General features: G+C 38.9%; 1 protein-coding gene across 1 annotated transcript in view; it reads right to left on the bottom strand.

Moving 5' to 3' along the window:
* The window catches only part of agbl4 (AGBL carboxypeptidase 4), a gene marked incomplete at both ends in the record, with an annotated part of 370,772 nt that overhangs the window by 93,289 nt on the left and 258,195 nt on the right, over nucleotides 1–19,288 (bottom strand). The window contains one exon of the mRNA XM_052010683.1: nucleotides 2,515–2,604. Within this exon, the coding sequence (XP_051866643.1) occupies nucleotides 2,515–2,604 (90 nt within the window). The remainder of the gene's footprint in view (nucleotides 1–2,514; nucleotides 2,605–19,288) is intronic.

The raw sequence follows: 19,288 nt of genomic DNA, 5'->3' as shown, positions 1-19,288 counted from the left end.
GGAACAGACTCAATGGGCTGAATGGCCTAATTCTGTTCCTATGTCTTATGGTCTTATAGCAAGGGAAACAGGGCCCTGATGCATTTAAAAGGAGTGCAGGAAACAGGACTCTGGTGAGCCAGATGTTGATCCATCAGTGTTTCTGAACAACAGGATGCCAAACTATCAGAGTTTTACTTCACATACTTGATAACTAGCTTTGACTGCATATCCGTGATGCTGCTGTTGTAATTGTCCTTATGCCTTTTGTGTCCTACTTGACATGCCAGAAGTATACTTGGGTATTGTTCCAGTATGATATTAGTATTGGAACAGAATTTGAGATGTGGTGTCCGTACTTCTGTCTGTGTTTTTGTTTAGTCATGTGTATGTAAATGTGTCTGCTGATGTTAAGATTTCAAATGTATGATTGTATTTGTTTCACATGGGGGCATTTGCATCATAAAGAACAGGAGTTTCACGGTTTCACCACCCGTGAAACTCCTGTCTTATAATACAACAGAAGGAGGGCATTCAGCCAATTGCATCCATCTGCTCATTCCCCTTCTTATTTCCCTGTATATCTGCTACTTATTCTCTCTCACACACACCGATCAACTCCCCTTTTGATTATTTTTGCCGCTAACCTACCCTAAATGCTATAATTTACAATGGCTAATTAACCTTGGGATATGGGAGGAAACTGGTGCATCTGAAGGAAACCCATGAGATCATGGAGAGAATGTCCAAACACCACAAAGACAGTACCTTAGGTCAGGATCAACTGGAGCTATGAGGCAGTAGCACTAACTACTGCACCATCATGCCACCTCTTGGGGTGTGTGTTTGTCCAAGTGCATGCCCATGGTATGTGTATTGCTGGCCAGTTTTGCAGCTAGCTAATTTAATGTCCCACTATGAACTATTCATAAAGTGAGAATGGTTAGAAATGAGCACTTATGGCTGTAGGTGCAAGCCCTGCAGTTAAAGACACCTGTACCAATGAGTGGTGCAATAAAATGATGCCTAATGGATTTCAGACAAACTCCACTCTGGTGCCTGAGATTTGCCTGGCCCAGTACTCATTAGGTGGAGCACTCATTCCTCCAGAGACAATGGCCTGCTCTCCCAAAATGACTCCCACCAAACCCTGAGTGCCATCTGCCTGTTCCAGGTGATCTACAAATACAATCGATGACAATTGTGAAAGCCTGTTGAGTAACCATAAGATTGTGACTTTTTTGTTAGATTGTGCAACATAGTCATGGAGTAAGTGCAGCAGTGTGGATGCCCAGGGTTAGTGCCTTGAAGGGCAAAGCATATTTCCACGTCAGAGTGCAAGTGAGTGAGCAAGGCATGTATTGATAGAGGACGTGTATTTGAGGGACAGTGTGAGAGGGACAGTGAGGCTCTTCGCCTGGTTCAGTCACGTTCTTCCAAGTGTTGGTCCTGACAGCAGGGAAAAGGTCTGTAGACCTCACAATTATTAGCAAGTCCAACAGCAAAGAATGAAACAAGGCACAAACTGAGTGGGTGGGAAAGAGACATGAAGAGAAAGACACCAGGAGAATGATAGACAAGTAAAGGCACAGAGGGAAGACGGAGGGAGAAAGGCAAAGAAGCACATGAAGAGCAGCATAGGTATGGAAATGAGGAAGGCACATGGAAAACAACAGAAGACGGGCAGACAAGGGAGACAACTAAGGATATGCAGGGAATGAGAGAGGAAGATATGCATGAAACGCAGCAGGGTAAGAGAGAGGACGACACAGAGACAAGCAGAGCAGCATGGACATTTAAGAGAGCGAAGCAGAGGAAAAAAGGGAGAGAGACAACAGAAGAGAGATAGAAACAATGTGTATGTGAAAAAGTGTATGTGTTATAAGGAAGAGAAAGAGCAAGAGCATTGAAAATGTCTTCAATTGTGAGGATTCGCTTTAATCAATCTTAAACAATCATATATATTTTTCAAAACTGATTGTTGGTGTAGGTAATTTTAATCCTGTTGGATAACTCCCTGGCAACCTCCTGCCAACAACCAGGAGGGTCTAGCATATCCTCTTAAACAGAGGACATCCGTCCTGCAGGTAATATGTTCTGCAGTTCCACCAATCTCTTCAACTTGGGAGCATGCTAACTGCCCTAATAAATCAGAGGTGCAGCCAGCTGTGAGTAAGCATCACTCTCTAGGAGTCAGAAGAGTGCTGGTGGTGTTGGTTCCTTTAAGGACAAGATATTTTTGTTCAATTTGGCATATGGTTATGTTAGATAATAATAATAAGATGAACATAAAAAAGGAAAAAATCAAGATTGATATCTTAAGTTATGTTGTAGCTATGCTGCAGGTATGTTGTAGCTTCAATTAAAACTTCAAATTCAATTATACCATTATATAAATGGTGAGAAATAGTAAGGAATCATTTTCTTTATAATTTCTTTTTATGTGTTCATCATAAATCCATTTGTAATAAAGGTAACTGCCAAGATGTTCTACTTAATCAGCAACTAAATTGAGAGGTGCTATAGAGGATTTACCCTGACACACAAATGATGCAGGTGTTTCCCCAGGGTGAACACGGGCTGTGATGAAAATGACCTTTTGCTCTGCTCCTGGACTGAGATTCACTAGGGAGAAAAGGAAATAAACAAGAATCAGAGTGTAAGCAAACAGCAAAGGGGGCATCACTGCTGTCTAATTCTCAATTTCATATTCTCAGTTTGTTAGATACCAAGTCATTTCACATCACAACAGTAAATGCTTCAGCCTAGTTAAAATATTACTGCTGAAAATTAAGTGAGATTCATGAAATAAAATAGTTTAAAGCAAACTTTCTTCGAGCATTGTGTCTTTTTTGCATGAACATTAGCAGAATGTTTGACAATTGTGTTAATGATGAACAAATAAAATCTTTGCATTTTGTCTTGATGTAATTCTTCACTAGTGGCAAAATAAATTAAGTAGTAAATGGAAGAATGTTGAAGTGTACTTATTTTAATTTTACCAGTTCTGTTTTAAAATCTAGTTTTTCGTGAGACCCACAATCACAACAATTTCTGCAGTGTACTCTTTGATCTTGCTGAACTCTATATTAAATCAGGCAAAACAAATAAGAAAGATTAAAATTAATTGTTTCAATTGATCATATTTTTTAACTGAAAATCAAAAAAACTGCAGAAACCGGAAAAATGAAACAAAGAAAAAATGCTGGAAACACTCAGCAGTCTGGCAGCATCTGTGGAAAGAAGAATAGAGTTAACATTTCTGATCAAAGAACTTTGTAACTTTGTCAGACCTGAAAAAGCGAGGAAAAGCTTATTTATCCAGTTGCAGAGGAGAGGGATGGATAGGATAAAGGGAGAATAGGACTTCTGGCTTTTCTGCAGAAATTTCAAGCCATAATTTAATCCATTTGATATACTCCAAGATAAAGGTAAGGTACTTAACATAGTGTTAATATTGTGTTTTGATGAAATAGAACCAGTTAAACTAGTTTTTTTGTCATTGAATAATCAAAGGGTAAATTCACTATCTCATGCTGATAGTCTAAGGTTCCAATGAAAGAAAACATAAGTCAGGGAATCAGCTTTTACTGTGTTGAGGCCCAATCCTCAACATACATTCCTTTCAAGTACAACTTCCAAGTGCCTTTTGCAGAGAAAATTGAAATAATGATTGAAAGTTACCTAAAGGTAAACAAAGCATATTCAGTTATTGGCTATTCAATGGAAAATGCTTAAATATTTACATCCATAAACATCAAATCCCAAATGATAACCAAGGCCAGCAATCAACAAGTTGAAAGCCAAATCATCTTGATCAAAACAGCATAGCATTCAGAAGATTTGAACTCATGAGCCGTATCATTAATCAAATGCCAAACAAGACGGATCAGTTGGTCAGCAGGCAGGATGCCACAGCATATCTCATGGGGAAAAAGCACACAACAGGAAAAGGAGGAATCCATGGATTAAACTTAATGCAATATTTATTTTGAACATTTCAGATTGTGGTGTACAAATAAAATGATATAGTAGACTTCACCTGAAATTCTCTCGGCCAGGACATGAGACAAAAGTGCTTATTGTTTGGGCACTTGTTCACAGGAGAAGGGAAATATTGTCGACGTCCACATTTCAGCACACAAGACACAAGTAATTTCACCATTGGTAGTGACTGAGAAAACATATCAACTACCAATACTTTTGGTTGAAGATTGGGCCATCTGGGTGAAATACACGTTAATGTAAATACTTAAGGCAGCATGGCTTAACTCACAGGGAGGGAACTGCAACCTATAAAAAAGGAATTCATGTTACCACTTACTATGATGTGGTCATTTGTCAACTTTTTAACTACACATTGTTAATATTATAACTATTAACAGCTTTTCAAGGACACTCACCAGTTGTGCATCAGATAAATAGGCGGTGTTGTGGATAGTGTGGAGGGCTGTCGGAGCTTACAGAGGGATATTGATAGGATGCAGAGCTGGGCTGACAAGTGGCAGATGGAGAGTTCAATCCGGAGAAGTGTGAGGTGGTACACTTTGGAAGGACAAACTCCAGGGCAGAGTACAGGGTAAACGGCAAGGTACTTGGCAGTGTGGAGGAGCAGAGGGATCTGGGGGTTCATATTCACAGTTCGTTGAAAGTTGCCTCACAGGTGGAAAGAGCAGTTAAGAAGGCCAATGGGATGTTGCCTTTCATAAATCGTGGGATTGAGTTTAAGAGCCGCGAGGTTATGATGCAGCTTTACAAAACTCTAGTTAGGCCACACTTAGAGTACTGTGTTCAGTTCTGGTCGCCTCATTATAGGAAGGATGTGGAGGCATTGGAGAGGGTGCAGAGGAGATTTACCAGGATGCTGCCTGGATTGGAGAGTATTGAATATGAGGAGAGGCTTAAGGTGCTAGGGCTTTATTCACTGGAAAGGAGGAGGATGAGAGGAGACATGATAGAGGTATATAAAATATTGAGAGGAATAGATAGAGTAGACAGTCAGCGCCTCCTTCCCAGGGCACCAATGCTCAAGACAAGAGGTCATGGCTTTAAGGTTATGGGTGGAAGGTTCAGGGGAGATGTCAGAGGGAGGTTTTTCACCCAAAGAGTGGTTGGTGCATGGAATGCACTGCCTGGGGTGGTGGTGGAGGCAGATACATTGAACAGGTTCAAGAGCTTGTTGGATAGGCATATGGAGGAACGTGAGATAGAGGGATATGCGGGAGGAAGAGGTTAGGTAGTGTGAGGGTGGTCTGATGGACGGCACGACACGGTGGGCCGAAGGGCCTGTTTTGTGCTGTATGGTTCTATGGATATGCTTTCAAAGCAACATATAGTAACATATGAATATATAATCATTAAACATAGATTTGTTTGATACATATTTCTAACACTTGTATTTATTCCTAGAATTGTAACTAATTAAACAATTACAAAATGACATGAAACCTGTTGATTCAACATATATCAGAAGTATTGCCAGATAGAAGACCCTAGCAGTAAAACAACATTATTGGCTAAGACTAACACATACTTAATATTTTATGACGGCAATGCACTGGATGGAGGAGAATCTTTGGTCAGAATAAAAAGTAGTAAGTTTTGATCTAGAGTCTTTGACCTGAAAAATTCGCTCTGTTTCTTTTTCCACAGGGGCTGCCTGGCCTGCTAAGTGTTTCCAGCATATTCTGTTCTGGTAATGTTTTATTATAGAATCAACACCTAAGTAGAACCTGACTGTAGGAGTTTGCATGACATACTGTATGTATTCTATTATGCACTGTGATTCATCCTATATTTACCATTTCTGTAGCTTTTTACATTTTATTCATGCAACAAAAATCTGAAGTCTAGCACATCCATATCATGCCTTTTGGCTAGTAAAATTCAGTACCATCTCCTCTAATAGAAAACACTCATTACATTTAAACACAGTAAGACTTAACAAGAAGCAGGCTGTTGACGTAGAACTTAACTGCGGGTAGGAAAATTTAATTATATGATGCTTGTTGTGCCAAAGAAAGCTCAAAATTATTGACTTAAAGACGCAAAGAGTTTGATGCTGGGGGATTAGATATATGGGTAAGTGTGGGATGATGGTGAAAGGCATGATCAAGATTGAGGAGGGCATTAGTGAGTTGAGTCTGGTAATTTACGTATGTTGAAAGCAGTACTTTTTGACTTTAAATATTTCAAAGACTTGATCACTCTGGTGACCATGCAGCTCTTGCTGTATCAATGCTGTACCACACTGTTGGGCTCCTCACAGGAGTCACAAGCCAAACCTGATGCAGGTACCCTTTGTTCTACTTATAATAATGTGGAAAGAGAAACAGTTAACGTTTCAGGGCTGGGACCCTTCTTTATAATTTTGGTGCTGTAACAGCAGGGTGAATCAATGGACCTATGGGTCTGCTTGTGGGTCCTGGACAGAAGGTAGAAGTGGGCTGTGTGCAGCTGGGGCACTGCAAGGTTGGAAGCTGTGAACAGAAGATCTCTTAAGGAAATGAGATCTATGACTGGGGGGAGAAGGGGGGTTGGGGGGGGGGTGGAAATCGACAGTGACCTGATGCATGAGGGTGGAATCATAGTCCAGAGGGAAGTACTAGGATGTGTTGGGAACTACAAGATTGAGGTCAGTTCGCCAGGCCACAGAAGCACCATCCTTGTTGGCAAGTTTGATAACAATGTCATGGTTGGTTCTCAGTGTGAGGGGAGTGGAAAAATCAGGGGAGGGGGTAAATTGGTTTATTATTGTCACATGTACCGAGGTACAGTGAAAAACTTGTCTTGCATACATTCATACAGATCAATTCATTACAACAGTGCATTGGGTAGTACAAGGTAAAACAATAACAGAATGCAGAATAAAGTGTTATAGTTACAGAGAAAGTGCAGTGCAGGTAGACAATAAAGTGCAAAGTTATAACGACGTAGATTGTGAGACCAAGACACTATCTTATACTAGAGGACAATTCAATAATCTTATAACAATGGGATAAAAGCTGTCTTTGAGCCTGGTGGTATATGCTTTCAGGCTTTTGTATCTTCTGCCCAATGGGAGGGGGGAGGAGAGAAAATGACTGGGATGAGTGGAGTCTGCTTTACCGAGGCAACAAGAAGTGTAGACAGAGTGTATTCAGGTCTGGGTGTATTCAAGGTTCTATAGGCTAGAGAAAGGGTCCATTGTCTGGGGTGAGAACTTCTGGCCAAAGAAACAGTCACAGAGGCAGAGGCGGAAGAAGAAGAGTTCAACACCATGTTGGGCTTGGAATTCATTAAGATGGGAACATGGGGGACAAAGATGAGGCCTCCCATGAAGACTGAGTGTTGGGGATCATTGAAGGGAAGGTCAGAAGGGATGGTGAGATCATGACAGGGGATGGAAATGGGGCAGAGATGGAGTCAGAGGTAAATGAAGGAGGAGAAAGGTCAGGAAAGGTATTAAAATCCAAGAGCTAGCTGTTGAAATTTGCTACCGGAAAGGAAGGTAAAATGTTGCCTGCTGCAGACTCAAATGCAGCAGAGAGTAAAGTGGAACTGTGGATGATGACATCTCTGAGGTAGAAAGAGATAATGTTGTTGCAGAGAGAGGCCAAGAGCATGATATGCTGATGTATGGCATAAAGCGTGAATGTTAGGATGCATTGAGAACACTGTCTCAAGAAACACGGGTTGGTTTGAACATATCTATGATCCAAGTAGCACAGCAATTCTCAGGGAATCATATGAACTCTGTTCTGTGGTAGCAGATCAAATCCAAGTTGATGAAACTGTATTCCTTGCACTTGATAAAAATACCCATTTGCTTTGGTGGTCATTACAGCGCCAGATATTTACATTTGAATGGGAAGGAAGCCTCAGAGGCAAATTCAAATCTCCACTCGCTGTGGAAGATTACACAATTCCTTGCTCCTGAAAGCAACATATATGCTTCTCAGTGTTTTCAGTAATGTCCATGAAGGAATCTGGGGCAAAAAAAAGGGCTGCTGTGACTTTCACAGCTTCCAGGTCTGTAAGGCTGCCATACCCTACAAGTAGCAATCTTTTTCTGATGGACTGGATTCACCACTAACATGATGACCTTAGCCTGAAGTACTGTTCTTCAGAGAGATCAAGAAGTTACAGCACCGTCTGTACATCATGCTGCTAGATTGTATTCCCACTTCAATACCCTCCATTTTACTTTTACTACCCTCCTGACCCTAACTCACCTGCTTTGGGTATTTAAATTCATTCAAGATATTGTGTTTGTTCAGTACGAAAGCTAGGCATTTGCAACTGTTTTAAATTAAGAGCACAAATGGAGAAATACACAATATATATAGAAAAAGGAAGAGTGTTTAAATTATTTATGCCAAGCTTTTAAAGGCAATCATTTACTCTGGAAAGTTCAGCTCAAATGTACAAAGTTATTTTTCAGAAATCTTTCAATCTGAGCTACAATTCCAAGTTTACAATTTTGAGTGGTCAGTTGAAGTATAGAAATTGGGTTATTTTCATTAAAATTCTATTCAGGTTGCCTATACTTCAATTCACAAATACTACTGCAATTGTAGAAAATCAAATCCACCCTTAATACTAGTGAACCAGCAAATGCTTATCTGGCTCCACTTTAACATTATTGTTCAAAGGTGTTCAAAACAAATAACAAGACATCGTTCAAATAAGAAAATCCAAGAAACACAGGACAGGGAATAATGAAATGAGCAATTGAGCAGCAATCTGTCCTTTGGAGTCACTGACACAAAACAGACTTTTATTTCTCTTAACATTGAGCATAGTACTTTGTGGACTGCACAGATATGGCTTTCAGAGGGCTACTGCTGAGTATTAAATAATTGGTTTGCTTGCAAGGGTCAGTAGCAGAAGTCCAAGCCTAAATTAGGCTTCAGCATCCAGTTCAATATTACAGACAAACTGCAAACATCCTGCCACAGCCCAGAAGTAGGATGTGCCTGCAGGATTAAATTGGGTCATCTTTCCATCAGGGCAGTGGTTTTCATGTAAGGGAAGGGAGGAGACCAAGAGGGGAGGCAGGATGATTAATGCAGGCTATAGCACTCTTGTTGTTCTTAACTGCACATGAAGATGAATGTAGAGCAAAATCTTACATTCCAAGAAGGTCAAGGAATTGCATTTTGGCATTCCAGAAGTGAGTTTGGGACTACCCATTTGGCTAATCATGCTCAGCAACCCAAGTCCTGATTCCATTTAAGTGAATAATTGGCATTTACTAGCAAAATCCAGGTCTTTGTATGCAATGGGAATCAGGCTTATGGCACAATTGTAACCAATCCTCCACTCTACCCTTCAGAGGAGGAATGGAGTGGCTGGTGAGAGATGAGGTAACTTCCAGAAATTGGATGTCATCAAAGATGCCTTCTGGACCCCCGAGGGCACGTTAACTCAATATTGCCAAAGTCAAACCCTGCATCCAAATCTACCAATAAAATCAAGAGGGAATGGTCTTTCAGAGCCACTGAAGCAGGGCACTCAACTGCAGGTAAGTGGAGCATAGAAAATGTGAGCCATTTTCCTGTTCAGATGACTTAGAATGTGTAAGTGACTCATTGTTGACCACAAATTCTTGCATGATATTTTTAAAAATCCAATACAAACCAGAAATTTTGGTGCAGTTTTCCACCTCCCAGTAAAATAAAACAATAAAGTACCTAATCAATAATGCAGGTACAGAAAACAATGGTGTAATGCTGTTGTCAGGAAAAGATAATGGGCAAGAAATTCAAACAAAATAAAAGGATACAATAAAAAAGGAGTTGTGCAGGAAAACTGCTATTTTGTCCTGGTGCTAGTAATGCGTAAGTGCTTTAGAGGGCCAAGTGATGATGCTTTCTCCACTGGTGTGCATTGTGCAAGTAACTTCAAGAATATCATGCTCCTGCTGAACCTAACCAAAAACATTTGACGTCATTAAACTAGCATTGGAAGTAATTGTGTGCCTTGAGTAGCGCTACCTACAGCAATGGTACTAAAGGTGCAGAGTAGGTTGATCACTCGAGACACATAAAAATAGTTAAAAAGCCTTTGTCAGCAGAACTTCAGGATCTGTTGTCTGAGGCCTAGTCACTCACTCCCAGCTTGCTCTATTTTACAAAGTGGCAATGACATTGAAACGTCCCATAAAGCCATAAAATGTAAGCGACAGGAAATGCTTGGGAATGGGGGAATTGTAGGGGGGGAGGGGGGAGAACAGGGGAAAACGAATGTAGACAGATTAAGCGGTTTAGTCATCATAGGTAAAGATATCGCAGCACTGAATTCTCCAATCTTCAACTATTTCTGAGCACTTAACTCAGTTACTATGCTTTTTCCATGTAGCGATCTCAGCATTCAGCCCAAAGGCACTACTATCAGCATAACTGAATTTTACATTCGATCATTTTGTTTAGGACTGGGTTCATTTCTTTTTATTTTCAGAGTTGCCTAATAGTTGATTGAAAGACAGTATTTTTCAGGCATGTATTGATTATACTGTGATAGTACTTGCAGTTTGTATGTTGTAATCTGAGAACCAGAGAGATGTGCATTAATTCAGCAGTGACATTTCAGACCATAATATAACAAAGTTTCTGGTAAGCCTTACCAAATCTTAGCACCACAAAGACTCCCATCCATCAACTATACTGAATTTCTAATTTGAATTTTCAATAAATTTATTTTATATTCAAAACAAACTCACAGGTAAAATGAAGTTGAATCCAATCATTGCACATTTTATCAATGGAAACATCAATTCCACCATTAATTAATTTTTCTTTCATGCAGAATTTATTTACAAGGAGCAACTGGATAAGCATAACATAGAGCTTATCAAAGACATCTTGCTCTTAAGAAACCTTTGCTATTACCCAATTAATCTCGTCCTCATTAGACATATGTTAAAATTATTACTTGCTGTAGTTAACTTCAGAGTATTTAGTTAGGCAACAGTATATATGCAAAAGGATTTGTATTTCTCTTCTACATGTTCCAGAACACACATATCTATCAATATTTAGCTTTCTAAAGTGAATCATGGAACTACTCTGCTTGAATTGCCCATGTTTACAACTTCACCAATTTTCATTTAACTTGTGTGTACACATTACTATTTGTGCTGGTAAATTCAATTCCTGCCTGAAGGATGCAGGATGAATACACACACAAACTGTTTCCTATATGTATATATCATTTTCAGACATAGACAATAGAAATTCCTATATTTGTTTGGCAGTTGCTGAAAAGACCCAAATTATGCTGATAAAAGGGCAAATGCAGCATAGTTAAAATATTGTTTACAAATGAAAAAGTTAAACTAATAGGAATTCTACAACAAGGATTTTCTTATTAAAACTATAACCTTGCAGATGATTTTTACAAATGCTAGAATTCTACCATTGACTCAAAGACTAGCAGTTACAAATTAGGGCAGTACATCAATGACTTAATGGGATTTTCAGAAAAAAACATGTAAATGGGTAATACACAGTTTAAATCTTCAAAGTGAGTTATTAAGCCAATTGCAATACAATATTTACAATTTTTAGGTACAGAACATGCACTGTGCACAGGGAATGAACACATTGAACAATAGTCCTTAAAGAGACCGCTGGCAGACACTTAACAAAAGACCCCAAAACATTTGGAAACATTTTTGTTTCCCCAGAAGCATTATGTTCAGATTCATAAAAATCTGGATCCTTAAAAATGCTACACAATTTTACCAAACTGCCTCAACCACCCCTATAAATGGCATTACAAGAATTCTTTGGACATCCAAAAACCAGATTTAGGGAAACTATTCTTTCAATAATTGTCAAAAATCCTCCCCATAATAAATAATAAGTAAAAGTTAAACCTTAAATAAGCACAGTACAGTTTCCATAGAATTTACAAAACAAAGTAATGTAAAATGATTCAAAAACATTAATTACTTCCTTTCAAATACTTTGTAAATCAAATATACATTTTGGGAAGATAACTTATGGGAATCATACACACTTCTTAGTAATAAGGAAAATGGAAAAAGGAGAAAGAAATGAGAGATGAAATGAGATTCTATAGGTTCTCTGGGGGGGTCAAAGCAGCATACAGCAACCTCTCACTGATTTTCAAATAATGATATTGTATCTATATTTCCATATTATCCTCAGGTGCAGTCATTTGATTGTAGTGAGCACAACTGCCCCTTCCCTCCTCCTTCACAGTTAAATCTCAATAAGTCCTGTTTTCTTCGCAAATGTTACAATGACCTTTATTACTTTGGGTTCCCATTTTTCTGTAGGCTTCAAACTGATTGGAATTTAACTTATTGCTGCCTGAAGCTACACACAGCATTCCCAGACAGGGTTATGCCTGATAAGTATTTAACATGAAGGTACGAAATTCATGTTGGTGGTAGCACAAACTGAAACAAAAGAAAATTGGCGACCTGTTTTAAACATGCTTACTTTTCTTTTCATTTACTTTAAAGTAAAGGAAAATTGGTTGGTATATGAAACAGGGTGCCAATTTGTTCTCACACAAAATTAATTACATTCCAGAAGGCTTTGGATGAAATTCTGATATTCTTCCAGATAAAAGGAAGATACCTTCTGGCTGAAAACGAGCAGTTCCTAACAGTTCATTCTTTCCTGGTCTGTTCTTATAGCTAGAATGAAGCTCAATAAATCTGCTCCAAGCCTTCTATAATATGAGATCCAGCATTAATTTGCTTTACACAGCAACAACATGTTAGGTTAATAAAGCACCTTTAATGTACTAAAACATCGTGGGGCATTATCACGCAAAATTTGACACTATGATATATGAGAGGTCAAACTGGTTAAAAAATAATGGAGGGTAGGGAAATACCAAGGCAGGGAAGTTAAGGGAGGGAATTATAGAGTTTAGGCCCTGGAAATGAAGAAACTGCAATTGATAGTGTAGTGAATAAAATTATGGATGCTCAAGAGGCCAAAATTGGAAGAACATAGGTATTTTGAATATTTGTAGAGCTGGATATGATTATAAGTATAAAAATGGTCAAGTTCATGGAGGGATTTGAAAATTAGAATGAAAATAGATCAGTTGTATAAAGGGTAAATAGGAAAGCAAAACAATGGATGACTTCAGGTTCAGGGTGAATAGATCATAGTAAACTGGCTGGAAGTGCATTAACATAGTTGTCAAGTTACATAACTAAAATATGGAAGAATATTAAAGCAGATAGATTAAGGCAAGAGAAGAGCTTGGTGGTGTTTTTGAAGCTAATAGAGGCAATGTTTGTGATGGTGTAGATTATTAATTATAACTTTTTCTCAGAGTGAATTAAGACACCAATGTTATTCAGCTTCAGACAACTGCCAGAGAGAGTGGAGAATGATGGAGTTGATAGCTGGGGAACAGGGTTTAAGTCTTCCCAACACTCAGAGGAAATTTCAGCTCATTATATAAGCAGTCTGAAATTTAGAGACAGTGAAGAGCTTCAGATATATAGTTGAATGTTGTAAGTGCTAATGAAGCAGTAAAATAACAATAATTCAGAAGTATTGTCATAGATAAGAAATACTAAATTGGATCACATAGCACAATTTTTCTGTCTATTAAGCAATCCAATGGAAAAAAGTTAATAAAAATCAGGCACTTATCACATGGATCATGAAATCCACAGTGTTAATTCCAAGTACTTCCATGCTTCTGACACAAAAGGTACGAAGGATCCTGGACATGTGCACTGGCATTGAACAAAGTCCCAATGCACATGTCTCCTGTGTAATGACCCCACTACCCCAAATGATGACCACAGTCCTCCCACTTCACTAAGTAACTGAAACTCCACTAACCCTCTACATGGCAAATAATAGCAAATACTGATTGAGCAAATATTCATTTATTTAACTGGAATTACATTTTGTGGCTTTAAAGAAACACAATAACACCCAGCACAGACAATATATATTAAGTGATATCATGCACAAAACAGTATATAAACTGGTTCAATATTACCAACCACAGAGGTGCACAATAACAGACTTCATGGCACAAACCTATATATTTCATAAAATACTCTTATACATTGTATTCTGGGAGACATACTGAAATATGCAGATTCATAGGAAATGAAATTTATTGGAGATTGTGAAGTTTTATATTTTGTAGAGGTTTATTACAATCATACTAAGGGATAAGGAGCTTACGTCACATGGGGCATACAAAGAAATTGGCATTGCTCTCCATAGATCTGGAAGATTTAATGGGAGATTTGATAGAGATACTCAAAATCATGAATGATTTTGATAGATTAAATAAGGAGAAATAGTTTTCAGTGGCAGAAATGTCAGTCCAGAAGACACAGATGATTGACAAATGAACTGGTGAAGGCATGAGGATACATTTGTTTATATGGTGGATTATTACCTGAAATGTAGTGTCTGACAGAATGATGGAAGCAGATTCAACAGTAAAATTAAACAAAATATCAGATCCGTGCTGCCTCAGAAAAGCAGCCACCATAATTAAAGACCCCTCCCACCCTGGACATTCTTTCTTCTCCCTACTTCCATTGGACAGAAGATACAAAAGCTTGAAAACACGCACCACAAGCCTCAAGGACAGCTTCTATCCTGCTGTGATAAGACTCTTGAACAGACCTCTTGTACATTAAAGATAAACTCTTGACCTCACAATCTACCTTGTCATGGCCCTTGCACCTTATTATCTACCTGCACTGCACTTCCTCTATAACTGTAATGGTAACACTATATTCTGCATTCCGTTATTCCTGCAAATTCCTTCGTTTGTTAGGCTGAGATGACCACTTTGACAAGTCCATTAGTTTTCTGGGAGAATTTTTTGCTTTCAAAATATTGGTGTCTTTTGGATTTTTTATTTCTGGGCATGGTTTCATGTTCCCATGTCTTATTGTAGAAAGTGAAAGGACTCTTATGTTTATAGCCATGTGTGAATGACTGACTATGGCATTGTTTAAATTCCAAAATACTGTTCTAAAGCGATTGGATAACAGCTGAATATCCTTCTCAGTTTGATCATGACATTGCCTCAATTTTTAAATTCTTATTCTTGTCTTCAAATCTCTTGATGGCTTAACCCTTCTTCTTCTGTGTTCTCCTCTAGTCTTAGTCTTCTGAGGTCTTTGCATTCCTGACCACTTGAGAATCTTGCTTTCCATCATTCGCTCCTTGGAAGCCATATCTTTAGTCACCTAGACCCTGGAATTCCTTCTCGGAATTTCTCTGCTCAATTCATTCCAACTGAGTTTTGCCTTGATCACAAGTTCAACGTGAGCAACGTTAGGTGGATGACAGGCTGGTTTTGCAAACAACGATTGCAGTGTTGTTCAGTGTGTCAGAAGACACTGCAGAGGACAGTTTTAGTGCTGCTTTAACAGCAACTCAGGATTGGGAATAATTTCACTGTTCAGTCCTCACTCAGTGCTAGGTTTAGCGAGTGGAAGACTTCAGTATGTCAGCTTTCATTATTAAGGCTTGGTTTGAGCTTCCTGGTGCAGTTGCTCATCCATTGTGTACTTCATCAGAGCTTCATCATTAAACCAATTGTTAATACACATGTAGACCAAAAGCAGTCTTCTGTTGTCATCAAACTAATTAGTGGGTTTCTTTGAAGAGTCTGATGCAGTGGCACATTTTACCTACCCGATAGTTTTCCTCGTCAATTCAAAACCAAACAAATCTCAGCTGAACTACTTCTGTCCATTCTTTTTTTCACTATTTCTACATAATGATTCATTCTGGCCACTGTCTGTAAGGAGTTTGTACGTTCTCCCCGTGTCTGCGTGGGTTTCCTCTGGGTGCTCCGGTTTCCTCCCACATTCCAAAGATGTATGGGTTATAGCATGCTTTGTTGGTGCTGGAAGCATGGCGACACTTGCGGGCTGCCCCCAGAACACTCTATGCAAAAGATGTATTTCACTGTGTGTTTCGACATACATGTGACTGATAAAGATATCTTATCTTCTACCTCAATGTACTTATGTTTTGATATGATCTGTACAGATGGCTTACAAAACTAAGTTTCTCACTGCATCTCTGCACATGTGACAATCATGAACCAATTCCAATTCCAAATATTGAAAATTCATTGAAACAAAACTTACAGAGTTATGGAGAAAAGTCAAGAGAATGGGCCTAATTAGATAGCACCTTCACGGAAATGGTGGGCTGTGTGTGCAAAAAAATAATTCATTCTCTAAATATATTATTAATGACATTTATTGTCACAGCTTACTTCAGTAAATTCTGAAATGATTAGTATTATCAATGTCGTAATCTGAATTGAACTTGTGCAAAAGAAAAACGTTTGAAATAGTTAAAAAGCCTTTGACAAGATAATGCAAGCAAATTAATAGGAGCAGCAAATACAAATATATTTATTTGGTGCTCTTAATATAACTATGGTTAATACCAATTTCAACATGATTAATATATGCCATAGAACTTCTTACTTAATTTAATAAAATATACATGTACCAATAGAGTTACAATTTGAATAGAATAATAATATCATTATTGAAATACCATGAGCGATGCCATGGAAGGTATATTTGTATATTGAAATTTAAAATTGTGCACTGAGTTATGATCAATGCCTTAAATTGACAGGTGCTAAGTATGACTCTTAACAGAAATCAAGATAGAATTACAGGCTTGTAATATCTATGCCTGGAAATACTGAAATATAATGGGCCAATGATCTGTTTGGCATACAAGCACTGGTTACAGAATTGAACTGTGAAGCATCTGTTTCTTCAGTGCTATGTGGGTCAATCTGCTTCCAGTTTGATTATGAATTGCAACTGCACTTTTTAGTGCAATTCAATCTATTTGGCAAATCACGTAACAATCTAGCATATCCATTGAACATTCAAGCCAAAATTATCCAGGGCAGACATCAATCCTTGGTCATAACCGCATTGATGCCAGCCCTGCTAGGTTGCAAAATTAGCCAAAATGACCTAGCTTGGTGTTTAGCAGAAAACAGAGACATCACAGCCCTTGTCCTCACCCCCATCACATATCCACAGATGTATTATTAAATGGATTCTACAGTGTTGTGCAGGTTTAATGATGCTTAAATTGGATCCAATGGGAAACTGAACGAAGGAAGAAGAAAACTAGGTGGATAGGTGAGTGTGTATGGGAGAAGGAGAAGCATCCTCCTTGTATCTAGCCCCTCAAGTTCTGTATCCAGTGTATAAGTCTCCATGGAATCTCTTCTTATTCTTCTAAATTTCATAGAATACAGTCCAAGTCTACTTAATCTCTCCTCATACAACAAACCTGCCATCTCTGGAGCCAGTCTAGGGAATCTTCATTACACTCCCTCTGTTGCAGGTACATCTTTCTTAGGTAAGGATGCCAAAACAGTACACCATACTCCAGGTGCTGTCTCACCCAGGCCCCATATAATTCCAATAAAATGTCCATTCTCTGGTAGTGAAAGACTGACAGAGAGGTTGTTCTCCTAATTATCTACTGCACCTGTATATTGGCTTAAAGTGACTTGTGCTCCTTTGAACATCAACACCACAATTCAACACTACCACTCATCATTTTGTAAAGCTCTGCTTTTCTGTTATGTTCACCAAAGTGAATGACCTCCTATTTTTCATATTCTTGCCCAATCAAAAAGGCATGGCCTTGGCTGCATAGTAGGAGAATAAGAGATTAAGAAAAAGAGGTAAAGGATGATCAAGGGTCGAGGAAGTGATCAAAGGACTTGTTTGTGTAAAGGGACTGACTAAGGAATCATACTTCTGGTGAGTATCATAAGTGACATTAAAGCCCAGGTAATGAGGGAGTCCATGCCTCCATCCTTCTGGCGGAGATTTGGTGTGGCTGAACATGCACCATTCACAAAATACACAGCAACAACTTGCCTACTCTATGTTGAAAGTACCTGGAGACACGTAATGAGCAGCTCCAAGGGAACAAAGACAGCATTCTGAACAGTGGGTACACCATTGTCAGCAATTCATCTCCAAGTCACACCTTATCCTAATTTAAAATTATATCCCAGTTTCTCCCTTGTTGCTAGGTCATAGCCCTCTAACTTAATTGCTTGGGTGCTCTGAGAGCACCTTGGGAATACTTCACCACAAGCATTACAGAGTCATGGAAACTCATGAGTCTCCATCACCTCCTCAAGGCAATTACGGATGATCATTAAATACCCTACTAGCAAAGCCCACGTCTGACATATGAATAAGCAAAGATAAACGATCCATATTTCACAACAGTTCTCTCATTACTTTTCCTCTGTTGCTGACCACCTCAGTGGACAATGGCAATATATTTCCAAGTCAGGAAAGTGTACCACTTGGAAGTATCTCAAGCTCTTATCTTTCTTGGTGATAGAGGTCTTAGAGGTTTGGGAGGTGTTGTTGGAGTAAGTAGACAGATAACTGCGGTGCATTTTGTAGATGCTCCATTGTACAGCCACCGTACAATGGCGGTGGGTGAACGAATATCCAGGCTGCTGTATTGGAGTGCCAATCAAGCAGGCTGCTTTGTGCTGGATACCTTTGTGCCTATTTCAGTGTTAAAGCTGCACTCATCCATGTACATAAATGGAGAATACTCCATCAGTTCTGACATGTGCTCTAAAGATGGCAAAAAGATACTAGGGTCAGTCACTGACCATCGGGGAACATATGAATTAGGAGCAGAAATAAGTCGCTTTGCCACAGAAACCTGCTCTGCCATTTAAAAAGATCATGCTAACCTAATTCCACCTTCCTGTCTACCCGCATTAACCTTTCTCTCCCTTTCTTATCAAGATTCTATGTACATCAATCTTATAAATATGCAAAGACCCTGCTTCCTCTGCCTTTTGACAAAGAGTTATGCATATGCAATATCCTATTTACTCTTGTAGCCACAGAATCAATGTTGCTGATTCATTTGAGTTTCAAGTCAATGGTTACCCCCAGGATTTTGATATTCGGGAACCCGGCAATGGTAATGACATTGTCAGGTAAATGATTAGATTTTCTCTTGTTAGAAATGGTCATTACCTCTTACTTCTGTGGCGTGAACGTCACTTGCCATTTATCAGCCTATGCCTGAATGTTATCTTGGTCATGCTGCATGCAAGCATCAATTGCTTCTCTTTCTAAAGAGCTGTGAATGGAGTTGAACATCATGCAGCAAGCAGTGAACGTCCCTACTACTGACCTTATGATACAAGTTCATTGATGAAGCTGGCCTAAAAAAATCACCCCGAGGAACACCTGCAGTGATGGCAAAAGGCTGGAAAGATTGCCAAAAGCCACAACAATCTTCCTTTG

This window comes from Pristis pectinata, chromosome 3, assembly GCF_009764475.1.
Source record: "Pristis pectinata isolate sPriPec2 chromosome 3, sPriPec2.1.pri, whole genome shotgun sequence".
Classification (NCBI taxonomy): Eukaryota; Metazoa; Chordata; class Chondrichthyes; order Rhinopristiformes; family Pristidae; genus Pristis; species Pristis pectinata.
The sequence above is the reverse complement of the archived record's forward strand: the minus strand, read 5'-3'. Positions and strand labels throughout refer to the sequence as shown.